Source organism: Nanorana parkeri, unplaced genomic scaffold (assembly GCF_000935625.1).
Source record: "Nanorana parkeri isolate BGI_ZX_2015 unplaced genomic scaffold, ASM93562v1 scaffold1638, whole genome shotgun sequence".
Lineage (NCBI taxonomy): Eukaryota > Metazoa > Chordata > Amphibia > Anura > Dicroglossidae > Nanorana > Nanorana parkeri.
The window spans coordinates 259,077-286,262 of record NW_017307906.1 but is presented as its reverse complement, the minus strand read 5'-3'; the positions used below and the strand labels follow the sequence as shown (position 1 = coordinate 286,262).

General features: G+C 43.0%; 1 protein-coding gene across 1 annotated transcript in view; it reads right to left on the bottom strand.

Annotated features, from left to right (window-relative positions):
* Positions 1–9,636: 9,636 nt before the first annotated feature.
* BIN2 (bridging integrator 2) overlaps positions 9,637–27,186 on the bottom strand; it is a 30,583-nt gene continuing 13,033 nt past the window's right edge. Inside the window, exons 6-11 of the mRNA XM_018570953.1 lie at positions 23,198–23,305; positions 22,162–22,247; positions 17,373–17,448; positions 16,398–16,480; positions 13,679–14,745; positions 9,637–9,692 (exon numbers count right to left, since the gene is read on the bottom strand). Of these exons, the coding sequence (XP_018426455.1) occupies positions 9,637–9,692; positions 13,679–14,745; positions 16,398–16,480; positions 17,373–17,448; positions 22,162–22,247; positions 23,198–23,305 (1,476 nt within the window). The remainder of the gene's footprint in view (positions 9,693–13,678; positions 14,746–16,397; positions 16,481–17,372; positions 17,449–22,161; positions 22,248–23,197; positions 23,306–27,186) is intronic.

The following is a 27,186-nucleotide window of genomic DNA, read 5'->3' as shown; positions in this document are numbered from 1 at the left end:
TGACCATAGCTAGGCCAGCCCTAGACCATGCAAGTCATGTCCTTACTTCCCAACTTTCTGAAATTAAAAAGGACAACTACAAAGTATTAAGTCCATCAAGAACTAATACACAAACTGACAAGTTTTTTTTTCACAACTACTTTTCATGTACACTGACTTTTCAAAATAACATATAGAGATTATTTAAAGGCTGGATAAAAGGTTTTGAGTTGCATAATGTCTTCGGTAGTTATATTAGTGATTTGTATATGGGGACCTATACATCAGACCAAAAAGAGGTGCGACTGAGGAGGAAAAATAAACAGAATAAGAGGATGATGGGCTTAATTTTTTAATGTTCATAGCACATTTATAAGCATGCCAGCATTAAATAATACTTTGAGTGGTGCACACTATCCACCCATTGATTTTATACAAAATACTGTTAAGTATGCAGCTTCAAGATTTTGCTCAATGTAAAAAATGTCAAGGGGTGTATCACTGTTACATCCAATAAGAGGTTCTACTTGTCAGAAATTATCTGTTTATATTAGCTTGAAGCGTACAGTATTTGCTTGTTACTGGGCATTTACATAGTTACATAGGTTAAAAAAAAACTCATTACATCCATAGGTGTGCGCACTGTGCTTGTCTTCAGTGATCTAGACCTATTGTCCAATGAGGAATTGAGCTACAGGTGTTCCCACGTTGTTATCCTTTAATGTGTTATTGATGCAAGTTTGGTACAATAGCTGCGGAGGGGTCAACAAGATTTTGGCATTTTGTTCTAATAAAAATCTGTCTCACATGAGCTTCTTCAGTAAATCAGTGCAAGTTAGTGGGAGGAAAAATTGTGATGTTTCAAGTTACCCATAACAGCCAAACAAATTTTTTTTTTACATCAAACATGTCTCAAATAAAGCTTCTACAAAATCTTTCACATAATATAGGGTGACCCCCTATGGAAGGGGTAGCCAAACTTCGGCTCTCCAGCTGTGGTCATTGCAAGACCATATAAGACTACCTCCATGAGTCATTGTAAAGGTGCCCATACACTGTACGATTCTCGTACGAGAATCGCTGGAAATCCCGCGATCGTAAGAGAATCGTACAGTGTATGGAAGGCGTGCGACCGTTTCTACTCTACGGTCGCACGTCTTCCATCGAACAAGCAGGCTGGAAAACGCGCCGGGAATCGTACGATTCTCGGCGGGTTAGTGGCCTGCTTGTTCGACAACTGCCCGTTTGCCGTACTTGCAAGCCCGCCCCTCATTGCAGTCATCGCAAGTCCGCCCCTCAAGGTTGCGGGCTTGCGATGATCGCAAGTACGATCTGCCTGTCCAAGATGGGCAGATCGTACGTTTTTTTAAGTACTTTACAACCCTCGCAAGACAAAAGTCTTGCGAAGGGTTGTAAAGTGTATGGGCACCTTAAGACTCTGACATGACTCGCAGAAGCAGATGCATGATTGGATTTGTAATTTCACCACAGCTGGAGGGCCGAATTCTGGTTACCCCTACCCTATGACATCGCTTTGCAGTTCTAAGGTGCCCATACACCTTACGACCATCGCAAGACTTTTGTCTTGCGATGGTCGTAAGCTTATTAAGGGCCTGTTCACATGAGTTTCAGGTCCTGATCAGGTCTGGATCTGCAGACGCGGTGCTACTGATGCAGTGCGTTTTGGCCGCTTTTTGGACGCGTTTTTGATGCGTTCCAGTAAAAAAATAAAATATTTTTTTGCTGGAGTGGGGCTGTTAGTATGTTAGCAGCAGTGCAGTGTGTTGTTGACGTGTTTTTGACACGTTTGAGTTTCCTGACTGTTTCCTGACCGTACAAACAAGTTTCCTGACCTGGTCGTAACCTGAACGGACTGCGCACGTGAGAACTGTAGCCCATAAAACACATAGGGATACATTGGGATGCATTTTGAGTGCAGGAGCGTACGGATCAGGTCAGCACACAAAACGGACGTCGTGTGAACAGGCACTAAAAGCTCGTACGATCTGCCCATCTTGGACAGGCAGATCGTACTTGCGATCATCGAAAGCTTCCGATGACCGCAGTGAGGGGCGGGCTTCCGATCACTGCAAACGGGCAGTGTGCGCGTGCACACACCGGCCCGTTCGGCAGTTGTCGAACAAGCAGGCCACTAACCCGCCAAGAATCGTACGATTCTCGGCAGGTTTTCAAGCCTGCTTGTTCGACGGAAGACGTGCGACCGTACAGTTGAAATGGTCGCACGCCTTCCATACACTGTACGATTATCGTATGATCGCGGGATTTCCTGCGATTCTCGTACAAGAATCGTACAAAGTATGGGCACCTCTAGACTTACCATGCTTCTTTTTTCCCCCGCAATGTCTTTTATAGCTGTATGATTATTTAAGTATTTTCAGTACCGAAGCTTTAGGAATGGGGATGGGGTAGGGTGGGGAGTTTGCTCATGCCATCATTCTCCAGCAAGGTTTTTTGTATCGAGCATCTGTTTACAGTACATGGGGTGGCACATGGGAGCCATGATATACAGCTGTAAATAACATAATCAACAATATAAATAGACATGTTTATCATATACGTTAACATAATAAACATGTTATTATTCAACGTTTTAATCTTGTGTCCACAGGAATATGCTTTTACTAACACTGTAACAAGGTCTAAACGTGGATGTTGGGCAGAAAAACAACCTTGCTGCCAAGGGACTGTTTACATCCCTTGACTGTGGTTGGTGCAACACCGTTACGGTGGTGGTAGTGAAAGAGTCAAAAAGATAACGATCATCTGATTGGCAACCAGTTAGAGTGGTTGCTGATTAAGTCTCTCAGTCTCCCTACAACACTGTGCAGTTAACCTCTAGAGATCAGATTTGTCTCCAGAGGATAGAGATACAAAGAAGAAAAGACTTTAATTATCATCCTCCTGCCATGGGGAACTGCCCCAGAGGAAGTCAATTTAATATAAGAGGGGTGGGAATGGGTTAAAGGAAAACTGGCTGCTACTGCCAACCTACTTCTAAGAATCTGTACAGAGCTATATCATTTTTATTTAAGTTTTTGAATTTTTTTTCTCCCACCAAAAACATTCCACTGCATATACATAAGCTCACAATCAGCTAATGACAGAAATAAAAAGTGTGCATTGTTTACAACACCTATAGGATTACTAGCTAAATTAATGAGATTGTGTTCAATGGTCAGTATCGTGTGTTCCTGTGTGTGAAACAGGTTTGCAGTGCCTTCATGGAAAGACACAAGAGACCACAAGAGGGCATTGGCTTGTTGCCTTGCAGCACCATTGTTAAAGGAGAACTATGAGGTGAGGAAGGGGTACTCCTTGGGACCGCACCCCTTCCAGTGAACGAGATACTCAAGCACCCCACGCCGGCGGCGGGAGTCCACGATCTCCTGGACTTCGTACTGGGCGAAGGTGGAACCAGTGGCCTCCCTACAGCTCAATGGACCTCCAGCCTATTTCTGCAGCATGTGTTCCGGCTACGCGGACTCCCAGTCACCATAGTCTCAGACAGGGGCTCCCAGTTTACGTCCCGCTTCTGGACCCACTTCTGTCGGGGTCTCCACATCACCCGCAGCCTGTCCTCCGCGTACCACCCGCAGACCAACAGGCAAACCGAGAGGACCAACCAGGCACTGGAACAGTACCTCCGATGCTATACCTCCTATCTACAGGACGATTGGATGAGCCATCTCCCCTCGGCCGAGTTCACCTACAATAACCAACAACACTCGTCCACGGGCCTCTCCCCATTCTACGCCAACTACGGCTATCATCCCTTGACCCTTCCGGACGTACCTATTGACGCTCCAGTGCCAGAGGTAACCCAGCGGCTCCGACACCTCCGGGAGCTGCGGCGTACCCTCACGCAGCAGCTCCGAGTCGCCCAGCAACGCCAGAAGGTGCAGGCTGATCGCCGGCGTTCAGTGCCTTCGCGGTACAAGAGCGGGGACAGGGTGTGGCTCTCCACGCAGCACCACCGACTGTCCTGCCCCACCAAGAAACTGGGTCCCCGCTACCTTGGACTGTTTACCATTGAGGGCATGGTCAACGCGGTTGCCGCCAAGCTCCAGCTGCCCACTTCCCTGGGCATCCACCCGGTATTTCATGTGTCCCTGCTGAAACCGCACCATGCCAACCCGTTTCCGGGTCGGACACCTGCTCCACCCAGGGGTGTATCTACTGCAAGGCAAACTAGGCATGTGCCTAGGGCGGCACTTTCGAGGGGGGCACCAAAAAATGCTGCCCCCAAACAAGTTAGGTGAGAGAAAAAAAGAAAAATTATATTATAAATTATTCATAAATTACTGCCAGTACTCCTGGACCTGGTGCTTCTTTGACTGGGGGATCAACGTGTCCACCTATGCCGCCTACTCCTACATGTATGCTGCAGCTCCTTCCTCTTCCTGGTCAATGTGCTGTGCAATGTATTGATGTGTGTGTCCTTCGTCCAGATGCACTGGCAGTTCGGACCTCCATGGGAAACCGGCACCCAAATTTCTGACGTCAGGCAGCGGAGAAGCTTCCGCTGGATCCCCAGGGGTGAGATCCAGATGTTCATCGTGCTCATCGACACCTCCATGGTGGTGAGTCTGAGGAAGTGCAGCCTATAAACTCCATTCAGGGTTATGTCTCTAGAGCGGGGCGAGATACAGAGCCCAGCGGCCAAGGCAGAATTAGAGGGCCCAACATATTAAGGCAGAAGATCGGTGTTGCAGCCAGTGGCGTCACAAGGGGGGTGCGGCCCGCACCCGGGTGACACCATTGGAGGGGGTGACACCAAAATGACTCACAGTCATTTTGGTGTCACCCCCTCTGAAAAGTCGGGCGCTCGGTCATGGACCGAACGCCCGAGAGTATCAGGAGGGGACCCGGCGGCATACCTTATCCCGCCGGGTGACTGTCCCCTCCTCAGGCCCAGCTGTTGGGAGAGGGTCGTGATGGCCTCAGCCACTCCTGCGGGTTCCATGGTAATGGCTGAGTTATTATATCAGGTGCGTCTGCGGGCAAGCAGTACGGAGGGAACCCGCTGGCAGGAAGCAGCCTGAATGGTCCAAAGGCAAGGTAACAAGGGTCAATCCAAAGAGGTAGTCGAGGGTAATCCGAGGTCGAGGCAGGGTCAGAGGCGATAGGCAGTCCAAGGTCGGTACACGGGAGGTCAGCAGAGGGTTCAGGAAAGTGGCAGCAAAGCACATAGGAGGGGAGCTTTGTATGTCACACCATGAGGTGGAATAACTCAGCAATAAGCCAGAGCTCAGGCCAGGTTTTTATAGCCAGGGGAGGTAAGACCACCCCCCGGTCACCGAGGCAACCAGGAGGCTTCCCTCCCCGGGAACCAATGACAGGCGAGAGAGATGGAAGGTGTGTACTGGGAACCTCCCCCAGCAAGGCTCACACCTGATGCCTAATGGCGCAGGAGCGCTACGTGTGCGCTTCCGGGGATGCGCGCGCAGCCTGCGTACTGCGCATGCGCACCCGCAACCCAGGCACCAGGAGTTTTACCAAGCTGAGGGGGAACCCATGCCCTTCGCCGTGCCCGTGGTCCCCGAGCAGGGGTAACACCCCCTGATTCCTGACATGGGGCGATAAAGATCACAGCCCAGATTAGCATATCTCTGTTTTTTGGAATGTGCAGAGAAAATTAACTAAATAAAGCCCCCCCCCAATGCTAATGTAAGGACTCACCTTAAATTATGCCTCTTGATGCGATCATCTTCTTTTCTGTAGTTTTCAGGAGTCCCTTCCGGTCTCTGATCCAGTGCTGACTCCTCTCTCTTAACTGGCGCTTCCTGCCCCACAGAGACTGTGCGGGTGCACGCTGCTGCATTGACTTACCTTGTGTCTCTCCTTGTCTCCCAGCCGAAGATCTGAACCGCACATGCAAGATTCCTTGCGACCACCTGAGGATCTTCAGATGTTCAGACAGGAGCGCGTGGAGGAAACACATGTAAGTTTTAACCCTTTTGAAAATATAAAAAAAAAATATTTTTGCATATATTTACTGCTTGCTAACAGTAGATATATGCCAAAAAAAGGAGAGGCTTGAATAACCCTTCAAATGTATATTTAACTGAAAATATAGCTTTGAGTAAAATAAATGCCACTGCACCTTTTATTCTACAAAGTCTCTGCTTTTAGAAAATATATATTGATTTTAGTGCTAAAAGTAATTGTCAGGCATTTTATTATGCAAAGAATGTTAATAAAGAAAATAAAAAAGCGCAGGCAGTGAAATAATATTTATTTTTGTAAGCGCACATATATACAATAGTACCTGTAAAACTTGCATTGTTGGTGGGACTTGAGAACAGGTGTAGTAAATCTTGCTTTGAGACATAGCATACAGTGTGTTTTCAGTATCATGCATAAAAAAACATTGTCTGGGTCAAGGTATCAAGTGGATGTTTATTGATCGCAGCATATAACAAAATTGCCAGAATATGTCTAGATCTTGCTTTTTCTACATTAAAGCAGAACTCCAGGGAAATGTTAAAAACTACCCCTGTAGTGGGGCTCCACCCACACTGCAAGGGTTGCAGGTGCAGGCTGCACCTCTACCTGCGACCAGTCCCTTGAAGTGCTTCTCATAAGCACTCTGTTGCACTTTGATGTCATCATCAGGGCGGGCCTTAGACTTACAGGCGCCCTGTGCAAGAAAGCTCTACAGTACCCCTCAGTGACCACACCCTCAGTAACCACACCCCTCAGTGGCCACACCCATTTCTCCAATATCCGCACCATGTAAAGACTCCCATTTTGTTAAGCCCCAAAGAAACATATTAAAAAGTATGATAAAAATAAAACTTTTATTCAAAGCTATTAAACTTGTAAGCACAATATAAGTATTCTTATGAAATAAAACAACCGAAGGCAAACAAGTGGTAAACAATAAATGTCAAACTAAAATAAAGTTTATAAAAATAAAGTGTCAGGATGTCACACAAACTCTTTTTTCAAGTAAGTGCATATAGAAAAGTAAAAATAAAAAACAGAAAACAAAACTTAGACTATGTCAGGGCTGAGATAATAGGCCGGTCGTTGAACCCCTTGGCAGGGACGAAATATGTCCAAAAGCACAGCACAAAAGGGCAATCCAAATAGAGTAGTGAAGTCCAGTTCCGGGTCGTGGCAGGCAGCAAGAATCGTAGTCGAAGGGTCAAGCGAAAGGGTCGGTAGCCGGGAAGTCAGATCAAATAACATGCGCGAGTCGGCATGCGCGAGTCGCGCACCGGCCACACCAGCGCCAGATGCCATGCCAGGAGGAGGAGCCTGTGCCCGATGCCCGTGCCGGCGAGCCTGGTGAGGAACGGCCCCCCTGGGGGCCGAATATACGAAAAATGTATTTGGGCACATAATAATTTGTTTGAGAATGGCGGCGCCCAACATGTGCGGTGTTATATGATGTCATGCGCCCTGCCTCCAGAACACGCCAATGGCTGAATCCAAAATAGTAGAAAAATTTGTTTTGTTTGATGAAACGAATTTAAATGTTTTTAGTTTTCGTTCATTTCACCTGAAATTAATTTTTAGTCTTTGCGCATGTCTAATAATACGTGTATGTGTGTGTGTGGGGGGGTAATTTTCACTTTTTTAAAAACAATTTTTTAATGGGGTGTTTTTTTTACATTTATTTTTTATTTTCTCCACTGTCGGGGGGGCTTCGGGGAAATATTAGGGTTCTAAACAGACCCCTGACATTTCCCTTTTAAAATACAAAAGAAATTGAGGACACAAAGTCCTCAATTTCTTTTTTAGCAGCGTCAGCACTCAATGAATGGGAAGCACTCAGTACAGAGGCTTCCCATTCATTCAGAAACTGATGATAGTAAAATATTTACTATCACCAGTTCTGAATGGGGAGGAGCCTCTGTAGTGAGTGCTTCTCCCCATTGAGAAATTCATGAATGAACAGGAAGTGATGTAAATCACATCCTGTTCATTCATAACTGGGGACACATAGTACTGTGTCCCCAGTTATTTACAAACATTGGAGTGATCAGGCAATCAGTCCAGTGTTTGTTCCACACACACAGAGGATCGGTAAATGTCACAGATATTTACCGATCCTCCGCTAGGCCACGCCACCGGGCACTGTCATCCTGCAATCGGACAGGATGACAGCGGCTGCTCTCTCTTCCCCGCTTGGCTGTCCTGAAAGCTATGGATTCTCTTCTCCTCCCCGCTCGGCCGTCCTGACAGCAGGCAGCGCTCCCTCCTGCGCCCCCTCCCCCCAACCAAGGACAGCGCTGAAGCGGGCGGGGCGGGGGTATGGTTTGTGGGGCTGGGCGGAGGAGGGAGCGCTGTCATGTCGGATGGCCAGCGGTGAGGAGGAGAGAAGCTGTAGCCATCCCGAGGACAAGCTGTGTCGGCCGCCTGGCGCCGACACAGCTGGTGCGGCCGCACAGCTCGAACACCCCAAAGGCCGGCCCTGGTCATCAGCATTCTTGCATTGTAAATGTGGACACCCACAATACGGAGCATTGGAGGGAAGAGGAGAGCGTTGACTGCCAGAGAAGCAAGGGATAAGGCAAATGAAAATACTTTTTAATGGTACCCTAGGCAAAAACAAACAATAAATGTTGCACTGTGGGAGTCAGATAGATAACTTGACTACTGAGTGCACCACACTGCAACTTATTAAAAGATTGGTTGCTGTTTCTCGGAAAATACAGTAATTTCAGAGTGTACATATTTTGAGTTATTTGTTTACAATATTTAATATAAAGTGAACCTGTAATTTGTCTATGCAGGGCAAAGGATCAAGTTTACTTTAGTGTAAGCTGTCGAGTATAAAAGAAAATACATGTAAAGGCTATAAGTTGCTTGAGTCATAGCTCACATTTGGTTTTAGGATCCCCATGTGACAGTGCCGATTAGCCCAGCACTGTATCTCATGGAGTGAATCCCCCATACCTGTAAATAATGGGTGATTCCTTCGGCTCTCAGCGCAGAATATTGTGGAGAGGGAGTGAAGGAAATGTAAGTATATGCTGCTGGGAATGGGAACAAAAAAGCAAACTTGTCACTGCCCTGAATGTAAAGAAACAGAATGTAAAGTGATTTTTGAGAAAAAGGTCACATATTTACATGTTTGTTGTTTTAATTTATGTAGTTTATTTTATGTTTCTGTATTGAATTCAAATATTTGTAGATTAGTCATTCGAGAGAGAGAGAAGTATGTGTGAACAAAATGTTTTAAGTCAGGGACTACTTTGCTGTGTCCCTAATTAAGCCTGTTGCAATCTTTGCATTGTCTATGAATGCTATGGAAGCATATCCAAACTTATTATGGTCAGTTTTCATCTTTGCTTTCTACTTTGGAGCTATGGGACTCTGTGCTCTCTGCCCCCATGTACATACATAGTCACATATTGTAGATAGAGGGTTTCTAAGACATTAACAGATAATGATAAGATCATTTTTTGTCAAGCTGATTTCTTTTACATAAATATCTAATAATTAAAATAAGACAATACATTCCCTTTCTTTGTATAGGGTCAGTATTTTATGTTTTCTGGAAGGGTTGCATCCATGATTGCAACATCATTACCCTTGTGCGCAGTTTTGTTGCTGGATGGCACTGCAGATATATCTGAATAGAGCACATGCTGTTCCATAGCTTAACACACATTGGCTAGTGCTTCACATTCTAGTGCTGGTACTGGAGCCATCATTTGCCTTCATTTGTTCTTCTACACCTGCAGAAAAAAAGATTTTTACTATAGAACATTGATTTAGACAGATACAGAGCATGTATACGCAAAGTTGGTATGTATTTGTATTTAATTGCATCTGTCAGACAAAAGCTTGAGCAACAAAATAAATGTGGGCTGTAACTTACAATAAAGCATGACATTTGGAATGACTGATTGCTCTGGGCCACACCCCCAGCCTTTGTTGTTTTGGTCTTAGCAATTACTGCTTTTAGGTCCCACTCACACTTACATGTTGCAGAAACACAAGATAAAATGTGCATTTACCATATGTTACTGCAATGCTTGGTAACGAGCGTACAGCACTGTGATGCACTAGATTGACATTCATTTTAAATGACACCCCAAAACACTAGAACAGTAGCGGCACCCGTACTGCAGTGCACTGAAACACACATGTGTCTGTGGTAGTGTGCTGCCTTATAGAAAAATGGGTCATATCCAAATTTGCCCGTGTTGTGGTTCATTGACAGTCTACCTTGATGCAATGCAAGGTGATGCGAGAAAACGTGAAAATTGTGAATGAGCCCTTATGAAAAATATGGTAAAATATAACCCAACTATGATTTTTTTTAAACACATCCCTGCTTTGTTTAATCTGCTTGTAAGTAATATAACTGAAGGTTTGGTCGGTATGGTATTCCCCCAAAGCTCTGTCCTTGGACCCCTTCTCTATCTACACCTCCTCCCTTGGTCAACTAATAACCTCACATGGCTTCCAATACCATCTCTATGCCGATGACACTCAAATTTATCTTTCCACTCCACAACTCTCCCCCCCTGTGTCCTCTCGTGTCACTAATCTACTAACTGACATATCCATCTGGATGTCACAACATTTCTTAAAACTCAATCTTTCAAAAACTGAGCTCTTGATATTTCCTCCTACCCGTGCACCTTCCCCCAACATTTCAGTTGAGATTGATAACACAACTATCCACCCCTCCTCCAATGCCAAGGTCCTAGGTGTCATCCTTGACTCGGACCTCACCTTTCTTCCCCACATCCAATCACTATCCAAATCCTGCCGCCTTCACCTTCGTAACATCTCCAAAATACGCCCCTTCCTCACCAATGACACCGCAAAACTACTCATACACTCACTTGTTATCTCTCGTCTTGACTATTGTAACTCCCTCCTCATTGGCCTTCCACTACACAGGATATCCCCCCTTCAGTCTATCATGAATGCAGCTGCCAGACTCATCAACTTGACCAACCGCTCAGTGTCTGCAACCCCCCTCTGCCAATCCCTGCATTGGCTTCCACTCGCCCAGAGGATAAAATTCAAAATATTAACAGTCACTTATAAAGCCATACACAACTCTGCCCCTGGATATATCTCAGACTCCTGCTTTCCAGCTCCCTAGTCAACTCCTCCCATACTCTCCTCCAGGACTTCTCTAGAGTCTCTCCCATCCTCTGGAACTCTTTACCCCAACCTGTTTGTCTATCTCCCACCCTGACTGTCTTTAGGCGTTCCCTGAAGACTCATCTCTTCAGGGAAGCCTATCCCTCCTCAACCTAACCACTGAACCATCACATTCTCAAACAATTCATCCCCACACAGCTACCTCCTCATGTATCATTTCGCCCTCCTGTTTCAGATTGTAAGCCCTCAGGGGCAGGGCCCTCCTTACCATCCTGTCTTGAATTGTATTGTAATTGTAATGTCTTCCTTACATTGTAAAGCGCTGCGCAAACTGTTGGCGCTATATAAATACTATGTAATAATAACAATAATATGGTATGTGTTTTTTGCTTGTGACACAAAAGTGTGTAATAGAGTTGATATTACAGAAGGTGTTTGTAACAAAACATGAAACATGATTTAGGATTGCTGAAACTTGCTCACAGCAGTGAAAACTCCAGTTCAATGTTTCTTAATTCAAAATAACGCACTGTGAGGATTAGCTCCAAATAGTAGCCGCATAAAGGACGCATCCACTCGCTGTAATCTTCATTCAAGGGCTTCCTTGCCCACTTTTATTAAATGAAAGTCCACAAAACAGAACAATTACCCTCGCAGGGGTTCTTTAGCATCTCATGGTAGCACCTGCCCATCCAGCCTCCTGGCTTTGCATTGGCAGCACCGCTGCTCTGGCCTTAGACCTCAGGCCACTGTCTGTTCCTCCAGACAGCCTCAGTCATGTGCTAACCTGCACACTGGGGGGTTCTTCCCAATCCACAGCACCCTGCTGCACTGGACTCCACTCTGTCTCTTGGGTGGGTCCTTCCTGTCTCCCAGGTGGAGTCTTGAACCCTTCCCAACAACTTTAATTTAAAGGCTGTGCACACCTGTGCCATCAGCATGCGCTGGCCACTCAGATTCTGGACACAGGAATGGAGATAACGCAGTGGCATTGCCATGCACTGCCACAGCACTTAGGAAAAAATAATCATCTTATAGGGTACACTTTTGGAGGTACAGTGTCATCCAGAACTAGTGAAGAAAAACATTTAGGGCTACTCATTTCAGATGATTGCAAAATTAGCAAAAGTGTAACCAGGCATTGGGGAAAACAAATAGAATTCTGGAGTGATCACCGGAAGGAGGTAGGAGGTCCTAAATCCACCATATAGAGCTTTAGTTAGACCCTATTTAGAATACTGTGTCACGTTCTGGAGACCTCACAAAAAGATAAAAGTAATGGTCCATACCCATTCAGGATTCAATGCCTCTGACTTTACCCTGTGCAAAACTCAAGTCAAGCATACATTGTGTCGCTAGTAGTTCAACAAATACTGTAGTTATCTCTACTACAAAATCTTATAGAGGTACAAGCAGAAAATTCCTAGGCACATGAGAGATTGCGGCATGCCAGACACAAGTCAGTGAGTCTGGAAGGTTCTTTGGCAAGCCAGTGGGAGTAGAGTGGGAAATATCTAAACCTCATTTCAGTGTTGTGAACTGAAGCACAGAAAATGCCAACGTCACCTTCAACTAGAGAAAGTTGGGGACAAACTGAAGATTGACTCTTATTGACTAATTTTCTGTGCGTCATATATTATTTGTGTATATATGATATGTTATGCTCTGGTATATTTTTCTTGGTTAGTAATGTTCATATTTTGTATTTTATTGCGGAGGTCAGGGGGCTATTATAAGCAAACAGTTGTATATGGAGGGTGATGAATACTGAATATAGTACTTTGACCAAAGTACACTTACTTAGTACATTAGTATGTTCTTTTGCTCTGTTTTAATGGTATGTTATAGATGGTATACTGTTACTAAAAAGGGTGTTGCGGCATCAATAAAAACAGTTTGCTCTTTTGTTGTACTGATTGCTGAAACAGTAGATTATGGAAAAATTGTGACCATTTACAGCACACAGAACAGAGTGCTGAGTAGTATGTATAAATCAGGACATCTGTTATCATTTCACTGACAGACCCCACACACACAGATCTCCACACATGTACCACACATATGTTTCTAATGCCCACATAGCACTACCTTACACTCAGCTCAGTACTCAAACACTCAGGGGGCGTTCACACTAGCCTGTCCGCTAAAAGGCTGAATTTTAGCCGATGGGCTAGTGTGTTGTATTGCACACTTCAGGAGCTGTCACTGTTTATGTTTTTATTTTAATCTTATGTGGAATATACAATGTGTACACTCCATTCAGATCTGCACACAGCAGCGTGTTACACTGTGCTGCCATGTGCCGACCTGCAGTTGGATCCAGTGCACTGCAATACAATGCAGCATGTTTGCATTTCACCGCAGCGCGGCACACCGCCCATCACACCCATGTTGTGGTGTGAATGGGACAGTATTTGTGAACTGGCCCTTAGAGTTGTACAGCATGTTAAAAAAATAACTATGGGCAACAGTGTTGTCGAGGTGTCTGTCATTGTCCTCTTCATTCTATCGAGGTGAATGCTTATCAGGAACAATAAAAAGCATAATTAATATCAGTGGCCTACCTATAATAAAAATAAATTGAATACATGAAATATACCTGAATCAGGTTGTGAACTTTCAGCTAATGTGCCAACATTTCCAGTCTCAGAACTTTTGTTCTCTACATCACAGACATCCAGCTGTCTTCCTGCGTTACTCTTTTCCGTCACAATGTCAGATATAATGTCTTGAGACGTACTTTTATCTTCTGATAAACATTTGTTATCGGTGTTCTGTGCTCCAGAAATAGAATCCTGTGCATCATATTCTTTGCTTTCAGTGTCAGCCACTGCTGTTTTTGTGGAACAGTCTTTCATTTTATCCTCTGATTCATTCTGTGTTATGTTCTCTGAGCATCCTTGGATATTGTCCATGGGAGTCTTTTCTGCTGAATTCTCTACATTTTCTGTCATCACCGTGCCGGATTTTTGTTGGATGGTTGTACTCTCTGTACAAACTTCTGATGAGTGCTCCTTTTTATCTGTCTCTGGATTCTCTGGAGTCACATCACGTGCGATCCTTTCCACAGATTCTCTATCTATTGTGTCTACAGTGTCCAGCTGGGTTGTATTACCTGCTTCTGTGCATGCTTGTGCACTTGTGATCAACTCAGTACTGTGTTCTGATTCTCTTAATGCATTGTCCGTTGTTTCCTTTTTTGTTGGAATAGCATTGTTCCCCTGTATTATGGTTTCAGACCTCTTATCATCTTCAACCTCAAAACTTTGCTTTGAAGATTTTTCACTCATATTCTGGGCTATGTTTTCTGAACTATTTTCTGTCAAATTGCTTTCAATTGTGTTTTCTAAATCCACGTGTTCTATTGACTCCAATGAATCTTCCTTTGTTGTACTTTCCATAATCTCATTTGGAGATTCTTTGGGTTGTTTGCCACATTCTTCTTTAGCGAATTCTTGAGACGGGTCAGTTTGCACCTCCTCAGTTGAAGCACAGGAGTTGCCATCTGTGGAGGAATCCTGGGCGTCACTTGCCATAGAAGACTGGGACCCATTCTTGCTCTTCTCTTTTTCTGTTGAGGAAATACTTACTCCAGGGTCTACTGAAGCCATGAAAAAGTAATTTGTAGAACTTATAGGAGATGAGATCATCAAAGAATTTCTGTTACTAAAATTGAAAGTAGAATACTTAATATCAGATTACATAGATAGAATATTGCACCTTAATAACAAATAATTGGTGAAGTATCTAAAAAACACACACATCTGTTGTCACTTTTTCTCACTTTTCTTGGAGAGAATGGTCACCATGACAGGAGAGGGTTAATCTCTCCAGTGGTACCACAGATAGCATAATAACACTACAGTTCTAACTAGGGATGCACCGTTACCGTTTTTTCGGTATTGAGTACGAGTACAGATATTTTTTTTTCGGTACTCAACGATACCGAATACTGATACCGGAAGTTCCAATAAGTAAGCAGGACTTCGTGTAATGACTCGCCGCCTGGCTTCTGGTTAGCCGGGAAGTCGTCTCCATGCTCCCTCGTCACCACTTGACGAGGAAGCATGGTGCCGGCTTTCTGGCTATTCAGGAAGCCGAGGGCGGGTAATGACTAGCCTCTGGCGTCCTGATTGGCCAGCTTCCTGACCAATCATGAAGCTGGGCAGTGAGTCATTATACGCCTCTCGGCTTCCTGATTGGCCAGGAAGCTGGCTCCATGCTCCCTTGTCACTTAGTGACAAGGGAGCATGGAGCCGGCTTCCCGGCCAATTAGGAAGCCGGGGGGCGAGTCATTACCCGCCCCCCGGCTTCCTGGTTGGCCGGGAAGCCAGCTCATGCTCCCTAGTGATGAGGGAGCATAGAGCCTGCTTTCCGGCCAATCAGGGAACCGGGCAGTGTGTAATGACTCGCCGCCCGGCTTCCTGATACTGGAAGTTCTGGTATTGGGATAGGCATCGGGAGCATTTGGCCAAGTATGAGTACTCGCCCAAATACTCGTATCGGCACTGATACTAGTATCGGTATCAGTTCTATCCCTAATTCTAACACCTAACCACTCTTTTCAAACCCCCAAAAATGTGGCCTGAGATATACTTTGAAGAAAAAGTCTTACATTGTATTATTTTCACAGCTCAGTCACCTAACTGCCACAGTGTATGTATATACAGTGTATAAACTTTGACAGTTTACTCCTCTTCATTCCTGACCATGCTGTGAAAAGGAGATGGCCTCTTGATTGATAGCTCTGCAATTTCCGGACACAATTGAGGCCATAGGAATGTAGTGGGAAGGGGCACGCTCTCAAAGGAATCAGCACAGGCACTAGAACTGGAAAGGTAACCTTGTTTTGTGTTGGGAAAATACAGGGACATTGAGATAAGAGCTGTCAATCAAGAGCGTAGTCAGGAATGAAGTGGAGTGAGCTGTCAACGTCTGTATCTCAGTTTCTACTGCACACAGAAGCATGGGATAAAAAGCAACATATACTGTGGGAGTTCTTCTTTAAGGGTTCTATTTATAAACCAGAGAATGTGACTTTCACAAGCATTCACAGGTGGAGAATCAATTGCACCAGAGAATGCTTGTGAAAGTCACAATATTTGCTTTATAAATAGACCCCTAAATCTCTGTCACCATTTTTTTTATTTCAGGAGCATATCACAAAAGCCATGGGCTTTGATAAATGACATTAGTTGGCTCCTACGTGCATGAGGAAATTTTTTTTTTAACTGAACAAACTCAAGTGTGTACTTGGTTGTCAGTATAAAAGCCCAACCTTGTTGGCAAACTATTAAATATATTGTAATCAAATATACCTTTTAACCCCTTTAATGACAAATACTTTGGTGGAATGCTGCTTCTCCAGTTTGCTCATCACGTCATATAGGTCATGGTTTAGCTGCAGGTAAGATTATATGATCATTATATTAGTTACAAGCTCTAATAACGTAGCTGGTAAAAACTGAGGAAATATTTCAGGAAAAGTTTAGAATGTATTTAGAAAAAACAGTGCAAAAAATCATTGATGAACAACAAGCCATAACAGTCTAACACAGAACAGCCTTTAAAGCCCAAATGCACCATTCACATTCTGTCCCGATGACAAAATGTCAGCCATATTGATCTTTGCTGGCAACAATATCAACTTCCACCTCTCCAGTTTATGATATGTCCCATTTCAGTTCTTGACTGGCCTATTTCAAGTGAAAGTTTTATTCTTGAAGTAAATCTAAAACATTTTTTTTAGTTTTGAATAGAATGTGGAAGTGTTAGAACCGCTATCGTTATCTGTAGGCCCAATGTGAAGTTGGCCCCTCTCTAGTGGTCACTGTGACAGTAAGTGATAGGAAATGCAAAATGTTATAGTTGTAGATGGAACTGAAATAAAGAGGAAATCTTCTTATGGGATCACTTATTACTCTCTAGGAAGAGACTTCCCCAAACTTTGGAGAGATTTCTGCTGACTTTCAGTTGTGTCTCTTGTACAATAAATACATTGAAAGCTCCCAAACCTTACACAGATAAATGAAAATAAAAATACAGGGGTTTTAACAATTCCCTACGCTATAAAAAAAAAAAAAAAAAAGTTTTGGCTTTAAATATGTTAATTTCAAAAAGTTGCCTACAAATAATTGACAACAAGATAACAGCGGGTAAACAAGAGCAATAGTTTTAGACACTTCTTGACTTTTCTCATGTTATACGGTCTACCTTCATGCATTAATAGAAAACTATTCCACACATACTGCACTGGATTCACATACAATAATCTCTGGAACCAATATCTTTACCTTACTCATCTCCTGATAGAAGACATCCCTTAAGTTGGATATGTTCTGGAAAATGGTCACATAGCATCCAACCCGACTACAATAAGATGAAAAGAAAAAAGGCATTACAGTAGAACTATGGCCTTCTAAACGTGTGCTGAAGCACTTCATTATAGGTGCATCTGTGCTTACAGTTTTCTCTTACTCCCCCTGCAAAGTCCCACAAATACCTATTAAGTCTGCCAGTGAAGTCCACCTCAGGCAGCTTCCTGTGATGGGGTGGCAACAATGCTACACTGCTCCTAAATTCAGAGAAGAGTTGCCACTTTCATAGAGAATTTGCCTATTTGCATTACAGTAGAATGAAAAAACGTTCCAGAGGCCTGACTATCAGCACTGCTGATTCACAAGCCTGTAGCTTTGTTAATCAGCACCTGGATACGCCTAGCTCTACCCTCTGCTTTCTGGAATAACAGCAATGGCTCTGGGAGGGAGGGCAGTGTCTGGGAGGGAGGGCATGTGAGTTTTTTGTTTTGTTGTTGTTTTTTTTAAACTTTGTGAAGCCTGCACATCACATAGTAACTGCATTTGGTACATATTTAGACTGTTGTACAGAAGCCTTTCGTTTTACTTTTAGGATGAACATGACAGATGCTCTGTAGCTGTAACCTATACCAAACAAGCAGCTCAACCCTAATGCACAAACATTTTTATGATGTACTCTCAGTCACAATTGTTGCTGTCATTTGCAAATCATTGTGGCTATATTACAATAAGCAAAGGGTAATGTGTCAGTGCACAGGAGTATGCAGGAGGAGGAGTACAGCTGTGGTGGATATCACAGTAAAAAAAAGGTGATTTAAAAAAACAAAACTTTCTAGTTAATAGAAATTGTGCCATTTGGGAAGTATATTCATAATAACAAATATAAATATTAACAACTGATAATAGGGATGTCCCGATACCAGTTCAGATACCAGTGCCGATACTTGGCATTTTTACGAGAACTACCAGGGTTGCAGCGATTGCACCTGGGACCTGGCTCTGGCGCTCCACCCCTGTCCTATCATTAGTCTGTATTGTTTTAGAAAAACTGTCACATGGCAATAAACAAAAATGTATCAGTACTTGTATCTGTGAGTACTTGGACAAGTATCAGTACTTGTACTTGGAAAAATGGTATCGGTGCATCCCTTATATATGTTTATTTAAAAAATGATACATTAAAACAGAGATGTACAAATCCCAGGAGCTCCGTATGCACCATACAAATGACAGCTGCCTCCTAACTTTTGGATTTTTCTCTAGTTTAGTCTTGGAGCTGGAAAAGTATCTGTACATGTACCGAGTATTGTACTTGGTATCTGAACATCCCTAACTGATAAAACTTTAAACAAATAAATACTGTTTTACTAAATGTCATTGCTTTTTTAACCACTAGATGTCAGCAGTAGTTTAGCTAAATGCAAAAAGTTAAATGAAGTGGGGTTTTTTCTTTTTTTGACAGAGTTAAAGTGAAGCAAAGTTTGCAAGAAATTAAAAACAAAAACATTTTTTCTCATTTGCAAATAACTTTGGTATGCTTTGTTCCAAGTTTGTACAGTAAAACTATATATGTATACATGTATTGCTTCTTTAACAAAGCTGCAGGAAAATACCTGTTGATCATGCCGGAAATGCATGGAGCTCCTAATGTCCTGTACACTCTTCCAATGCTGCATTGAGATCTTCTTGCCTAATTCTCCCCATGTTGACTACAACACCTTCCCCTTATGTTATGGAGATGATGAGAAAGGGAGGTGTTCTGTATTTCAGAGCAGGAGTGAGCAGCCTAGAGTGACAGCACAGTGAATGAGCTTTGTCACCCTAGAAGAGGAAGTGTGTTACTGGCAGTATCAAGTTAAAATATAGAAAGAGGAAAAAAAACTAATACTGCTATGACATCTAAGGACTGCTAAGTTTAGGTTGCACACATGAAGACTGAAAGTGTTATTAAACCTAGCAAGCAGTAGATATATGCAAAAACTTTTCTTTTTTTTTAAACGCTTTAAAAAGGGTCAATACTTACCTGTGCCTTCCCCGCGCACTCCTGTCCGAAAATCTGAAAAATCTCGGGGGCCACAAAGCATCTTGGGGCGGGCGCATGCGCAGTTCAGATTTTCGGCCGGGAGACGAGGAGAGACACAAGGTAGGTCTATGGACGGCGTGCACCTGCATGCAGACACCGTGGGACAGGAAGTGCCAGCAAGCACAGAAAAGTCAGCGCTGGATCTGAGATTCGCCGCAGCACTGGAGAGAAGGCTGAAAAGGACAGGAAAGAAGATGGGATTAAGAGATATCATTTAAGGTAAGTGCTTACATTAACATTGGGGGGAGGGAATTTGTTTTATCCTTTAATGTCCCTTGAAGGATCAATTGATGAATTACACAAAACTGCCAACACAATGGTTATTTACTGGGGGTGCAAGATATGTATGTTACTGGTGCGAGGATGTTGTCTCCAAACATGAAACATGTTGTGGGAGTGTAGATTAAGATTTAATTTTCTGGCATCTTATGCTGAGCAAGCGACAGCAGGCACCAGCAAAAGAGTACAAGTATGTGCTTTTGGGCACTACGGGAGGGGGGCAATTGAAATTATGATTCATACATGAATAAATTGTCGACAAAGGGCTATATAAACCATTTTCTTTCATTCTGGAGTGTGGTGTGGACAGACATGCCGCTAGGAGAACCCAATGAAGCAATGGCAGTTCTATTGGGAGGCTAAACATCCTGCAGGTGCAGTGTCCACCTGTTGGGTTCTGCAAAGCAAACCCATGCTTGCCAGTCATCATCCCTCCTCTTTTGTCTTGGAAGCTGGACTACATCTTTAACAGAAGAGAGTGCCGATGATTGGAAGCTCTCTGTCCCACACATATGTTACACCCACCAAAAGAGGTTCCAAAAGAGTTTCACTAGCTCTACATGTTCGGACAGTTACAAGGATAGGGGCTGACCCGTGAGATGCCTATTTTCTTACATGTAGTAGCAAAACCTTACGCTGTTATTTCATATTGCTTTACATGGGCACAGAGCAAGTTCAGTTTATGCATTTTTTGGGGCATTTCAAAGCTATTTAACTGGATGCTAATCTATCAATTAGTATAGGGTTGTAACTAGGGATGCAGCAATTCGATGTACCGTACTCGGTAGTACTAGACATATGCGATTCGTTTCGTTCCAAATCGAAATTCGTACAAATTTTCGGAAATTCGGACATTCGGATGTATCCGAATTCCGAATTACAGATATAACGAATGCAAACGAATCCGAATTTCCGTTTCCGAAATTCGGTAGCGGTAGTTCGTTCGAACGTTCGTTTCGTTTTCGTTTCTTATTCGTTTCGTTCGTTGCAGCAAAGACATTTGAGGAGAAAAACATTTTTTCCCCCTCAAATGTCACTTTTCTGCAAACGAACGAACGAATGAACAAAACGAATAAGAAACGAACGTTCGAACGAACTACCGCTACCGAAGTTCGTCCGAATCCGAATTCCGAATCCGAATTGACTTTCACACCCGAATCCCGAAAAACGAAATAACACAAGTCCGAATTTAAAACGAAACGAAACTAAACAAATTTTTTGGCAGTGCACATGTCCACTCGGTACAAGTACAAGTACAGATACTTTTCGAGCTCCAAGAGTAGACTAGAGAAAAAGTCAAAATTTAGGAGGCAGCTGTCTGTCAGGAAGCCAGAGCCAGGATTCTTTCATCGCCGTTTGCGCATGGTGCAGCTAATAGAGTTGTATCAGGTGCAGCGTCTCTGCGTAAACGTGTGCGTTCGCGCGCCGACGTGTTGTTTGAGTTTTTGGCGCCCTCTGGGCTATATAAGGCTGTGACTAACAAACCTTTTTTGCTGTCAGATCGTCAGCTTCCCTGTGTTCCTGTATCCTGCTCCTGAAGTGTTCCTGTTATCTTGACCCGGCTTGGCTTTGACCTTTCTGCTTCTCTCCAGTGATTGACCCTCGGCTTGTTCCAGACAATCCTCCTGCCTCATCCTCTGTACCACGCTGTCTGCACGTTGATGACCTTGGCCTGTCCTGACTACCCTGCTATTCTTGTCTGCTGCTCCTGCTCATAGGATTCAGCTACTACTGGCACTCCTGCCCCTCTGTGCCCCGGTGCTCCTGTACCCATTCAGGAGCCCCAAGACCAGAGAAGTGAGAGAGGCCGCCCTCGACATCTCAGACTCCCCTAAGGTACGTGACACTGTCATTTGTAAGGAGCACACAGAGCTCCTGGGATTTGTACATCTCTGTTTTAATGTATAAATTTTGTTTTTATAAATACATATATAAGGGATGCACCAATACCATTTTTGCAAGTACAAGTACTGATACTTGCCCAAGTACTTACAAGTACAAGTACTGATACAGTTTTGTTTATTGCCATGTGACAGTTTTTCTAAAACATTACAGACTAATGATAGGACAGTGGTGGAGCGACAGAGCCAGGTCCCAGCTGCAACCGCTGCAACCCTGATAGTGCTCATGAAAATGCCAAGTATCGGCACTGGTATCTGAAAAGTATCGGTGCATCCCATGTAACACACTGATCTCTGCTGCCATGATTTAGAATCCCACTAATAAAAAAATTTCTTATATTCGGGACGGCTTATACTCGAGTATATACGGTATATTGTTCAGCCCCTTGTGCAGTCATTCTCCAAGAAGTGCCAAGGGCATTAACTTTCATGGCAATAATAGGGACACCGGCACCCATGCTTAGCACCCTGAATTCCCTGGCCACAATGTACTGCAGTTTACCTGTTATATAAAACTGGCAACTCCTCCCTTAGTTCTTTGTTTAAATCTTCAAAGATCATCTGAGATTTATTAAATTCTTCTTCTGCCTGATAAAAGAAGACATCAAATTACGTAATGAGTGGTTAAACAAAATTTCTTATTTGGTTATTTATTCTGGCGTTTTGAATTTTCACTATATATGTTACTGTATGGGATTATTTAAGAGAAAAGTCTCTTAAATAATGAGGAATGATAGGTATACTGCACTTAGATCCACAACTACAACTAGAATTTCTTTAAAAAAATAATTTTTAGTGTATAGTCAGTGTTTGTGTACATTTTGATAATATAAATTACTTAAATGGTCAACTCTGCATTATACGTTTGTTGGGTTTTCTCATGTTTTAATGCTGCTGGCTTTGGTATACTGCACGGCTGCTGGTGTGCGTGTGCCCAGACAGTGCCAATGCACTAGATCAAGCTGCATTTTTTTTGTTAAAACATTTACTGAAATGTCACAAGTGACATTGCATTCAGTTCTATGGGCTCACCACAGTGTGCTGCAGTTGTGCTGTGTCTCACTGTGGTGTGCTTAAAAAAAAGTACTGGATGCCATGCTTTTCTTAAGTGCATACCACCGGAACGCAGTGGTGTGAACTGTCACCATCCTTGACAAGGCAGATTTGCTTGTCTTGTGTTTGGCTGCGCTTGAAAAAAAAGCCAGTACAGCCCGAATGCAGATGGTGTGAACAAGACCTTACTCAGATCATTTAAATCAAGCAGCATGTAGCCACTCCGATACAGGGTTAGTCTTTGTTTGCGTATTTTATATTTAATCTCAAACAAAACTGAACTTGTAGTAAATTGTCAGAATAAAATAATTTTTTACTAACTGCAATTTTTATTTGAAGGTTTTAAATGAACATAGGAATATTTTGACATGCATTGAGCTGGTTAAATACAATTTGCTATAGGACAAAATCTAAAGTCTAAGAACTTTGGTTTTGTTTCAGCTCCATGAAAGATATGATTGTAGATTGGTCAGGTTTACATTTACCTTTGTGATTTTGGCCTCATCTTTCTTCTTTGCGTTTTGTAGAGCTTCTAAGTGGTGTCTTGCACTGTCATAATCCACCAGTTTTCTCCCTCTCTTTGCTATCCTCTCCTAGAATATGACATAATATAGTTAGAATGTAGAACATACACAAACATGCACTGTTCATTTCACTTTTACCAATGCACCTGTTGTCTCAGGTTGAGGGGCCGAGGTTTTTATTGAGCTGAATTTCCATCAGGGGTTATTCACACTAAAGTGATCCATTGTTGCATTTTGTGTAATGAATTAAGGTAGTCAATTCATTATGAATGGGCTTCCAATGAACCACAATGGAGAACAAAACATGCATTAGCCTTTTTATTAAAATCGCAGTGCACCACAACACATGGTATGTATGTTATATAGTATGTTATGTTGCTGTTTCAAAATATGAGCCTGTGTTCATTTCAAACACCCAATCATTTGCAGAGAAACAACTAAAAAAAAACCAACATAGAGCTTCTACTTCGCATGATGCTTAACGGTACAATAGATGTTGTATCTAGTACTACTTGGGTTGATTTAGGGCACAGTGTACTAACCCCAATTTAATCTTCACTTGGGAATGTTGGCAAACATGCAGTCCTACTAGTATGGCCACTGAGATTCTACAGAAAATATATATGAAATTTAGGTATAACTACAACTAATATATTTGAGCTATGCCTATTCTGTACATACTGATGTGGTGCAAATGTGAGTGTGCTGAGGATGTGTTCACACCTACATCACCCTTAGGTCAGTCTATGTTGCTGTCATCACAAATGTGTACTAAGCATGTAAACTCAATAAGACTAATTTAATGCAGTGACAATACTGTGGTTAACACACAAAGAATGTGATGTGAAGTTGCTGCACACCATGTATCACCTTTTTGTTTTCCTCTTTGAAAGATTTGTGCATTGATGTCTGTGTGATCCTGAATATACAATATAATGATATTATTTTCAACAGTCTAAAGTTCGAAACTTTAAACAATATTTTTCTGATTTTGTAAAAATAAAGTCCAATGAAAACACAGCTAAAATCTTTTCAGATTCAGATAAGATAAAGTGGACAAACAAACAAGTTAGAGGAATACATTTCCAATATAAAAGGTATACATGTACTGCATGTGGTCAAAGTACAATGCATCCTTGCCAATCAGTTCAAAAGTGAAACACTGTGGCATAGAACAAGTTCTAAGATAATGACACCATTAGGAAAATGTCAAAATCACACAGACACTAATTTCATATGGGGTAGTGATAGGGTTGCCACCTTTTCTTCAAGCGAAACCCGAACACTCTAGCGACGCGCGGCTTATTCATATGTAATAGTGCCACCCATTCATATGTAAATATCACCATTGAGACTAGGAGCCCCTATCCTAATTTTGGGTGCTCCTGTCTGCCTGACATCGTGTGACCGGGTTTCTGTTGCCATGAAACCCAGACACAGTAGTCAAAACCCGGACTGTCCAGGTGAATCCTGGACAGGTGGCAATCCTAGGTAGTGATGGAAATGTTCAAAATTAAGCAATTAGTGTGAGACAAAAATGGGAAGGGAGGGAAAGGAAATGGGAGTAAACCGTGCCCCCTTGAGAGAATTGGACAAATTACCTTAGATACTTAGTATGTTTTAGTTGAAGTCCTTGATGCGTAAATAATAAATCCAAGGTTGCCAGATTTTTAGAAATCATGTCATTTAAAATGGCTGCAAGTCAATGATAAGTATCACCCTATGTATGACCCCTTAAAAGATGATGGTAGGCTGGCTCAACAACCTAGCTTTTGTTTATTGGGTTGCTAAAAAGATGGCAGTAGCAAGTTTGGCTTTGGATTTAGTTTGAAATAGGGGTTGTTTGTTTAGGAAAGCTTCCCATGGATTCTGTTTCAGATTACAAAGTAAAAGTGACCTGAGAAGACTGTAAACTGGAATCCATAGTTTTTAGGACTTGGGGCATTCCCACCAGATGTGGAACAAAGTACCTGGGGAGGCACAAAAGCAGTGGTTCTCAACCTGTATAACCTCAGGACCCACATTTGTCCTTGGTGATTAAGTCGCCACCCAAGTCGCACCACACTGGCACACACGGCATTGCGGTACCGCTTGTTCCGATCAAACTGTGGGAGGAAGGTGTGTTTGGGGTGCCATTCAAATGAATGGCAAAGCAACTCACCTCCCTACCAGGATAAACAGTAGGTGCAATTGCATGGTAGTTTGCGATTAAAACACTGACGGACACACACAACCACAGACACAATCTCATACACTCACAGGCATTCTCACACAAACACACACACATTCCAAAAACATTTTAGGTGTCCAGTGTGGGCTGCTGTGTTGTGATGAAGCTTCATCCATATGTGCATTGCTTGTACAGCTACCTTGCACTCCCTGTAGAAGTGTTGGGAGCCAGAATGTGACGTCACTCCGGTCACGCAAGGGAGCTGTAAGCAACGCACGTAAGGATGGAGCTCCCTCGTGGCTATACTCCCTGCCTACCCCATCTCAAGTTGACACTCAACGCCAGGCAGCATATTTTGAATGTTACTCGCACGAGAACTGGCAGTACTATGCTATGAGGGAAGCCTCTCAGCTAGTGCAATGGAAGGCACGCAGCGACTCACTGAACATGGGGTCCCGACCCACTTTTGGGTCACGACCCACCACTTGAGAAACACGGCTCTAAAACATAGGGAAGAGCGGTTTAAGTGGATTTTGCAATCCTATCTGGACTTAGATGCCATTGCTTAAATATTTTATTACAAAAATTCCAAAGCTATAGTTGGTGTAACGTTTGACAACATTTAGTCATATCCAATCCAATTCTGTACTGTCCAACACACCATATAGATCTCCTTTTCATTTTAACATATATGGATGCTTAGTGGCTCCATGAGTGAGGTAGAGGTCTCTATATAAAGCTGGTATGAGGCCTGGGAATTGGGGATTAAGTACGCATCTGTCTTCAAAGCTTGACAGTATCAACTGATTGTGCCTATTTCAATTCTATAGCTAAAATATGATTGAAAGACTGCGTACTTCTTGATATTTATAAGAAGCAACTGTGATTGAACAATCATTTCAATACTTGTATGCAGGGCCGGAATCCCGACAAGGCCACAGAGGCCCGGCCTCTGGGCGGCACAGGTTTGAAGTCACCCGGCGCCTGGAACATGGAGTTCCGGGCGCCGGGCTGTAATTTATGGCAGGGTTAAAAATACCCCTGCCACTCCTTGTAGACAGTGAGAGGGGAGAGCTGTGCTCTTCCCCTCTCAGGTGTCACAGGAGTTCAAGCAGAGTGCTGTGCTAGAACTCCTGTATTGGAGGTGACAGGTTCAAAAAATAGAACCTGTCACCTCCAATTGCAATTATAAATAAAAAATAATAAGATAAAACATTATAAATCAATAAAAAAAGTAAAAGATGACAAGATAAATAAAAATTTAAAAAGTAAAAAAATTAATTAAAAAAATTAAAAAGTGATAAAAAAGTAAAAAAGAAAGAAACAAAAAACAAAAAAAATTCAAACCAACCCTGCCACCCCCGCTATCTGGTTGGCATTCTCCTCGGCGGGGCACATTGCCGAACCCGGCAACCTTGGGCGGCAGGGAGGGTAAATCCTGTCCTGCGTGTATGGCCACCTTAAGGTGCATTTTGTCTATTTTGGTTTGCCTGAATTCTGTTAAGAAAGATAACTGCACAGGAACATTAAGGAATAGTGTGTACCATTGTATTCACGAGTACAACTTTCAGACATGATTTCCTACGGGTTGCAGTTTAGCAAAATGCATTCTGCAGTTTACTCTCCAAATTTCAGGAAATGTCTAATACTTTCCATTGGCCAAGCATGTAAAATACATATAAGCTAGAAGCAAGTAAAATGAAGAGTGCATGGCTTTTCAACAATGCAGCAGTGAAGTTGGTCCTAACACATGGACCCGCACACGTCACACTGCATCGTT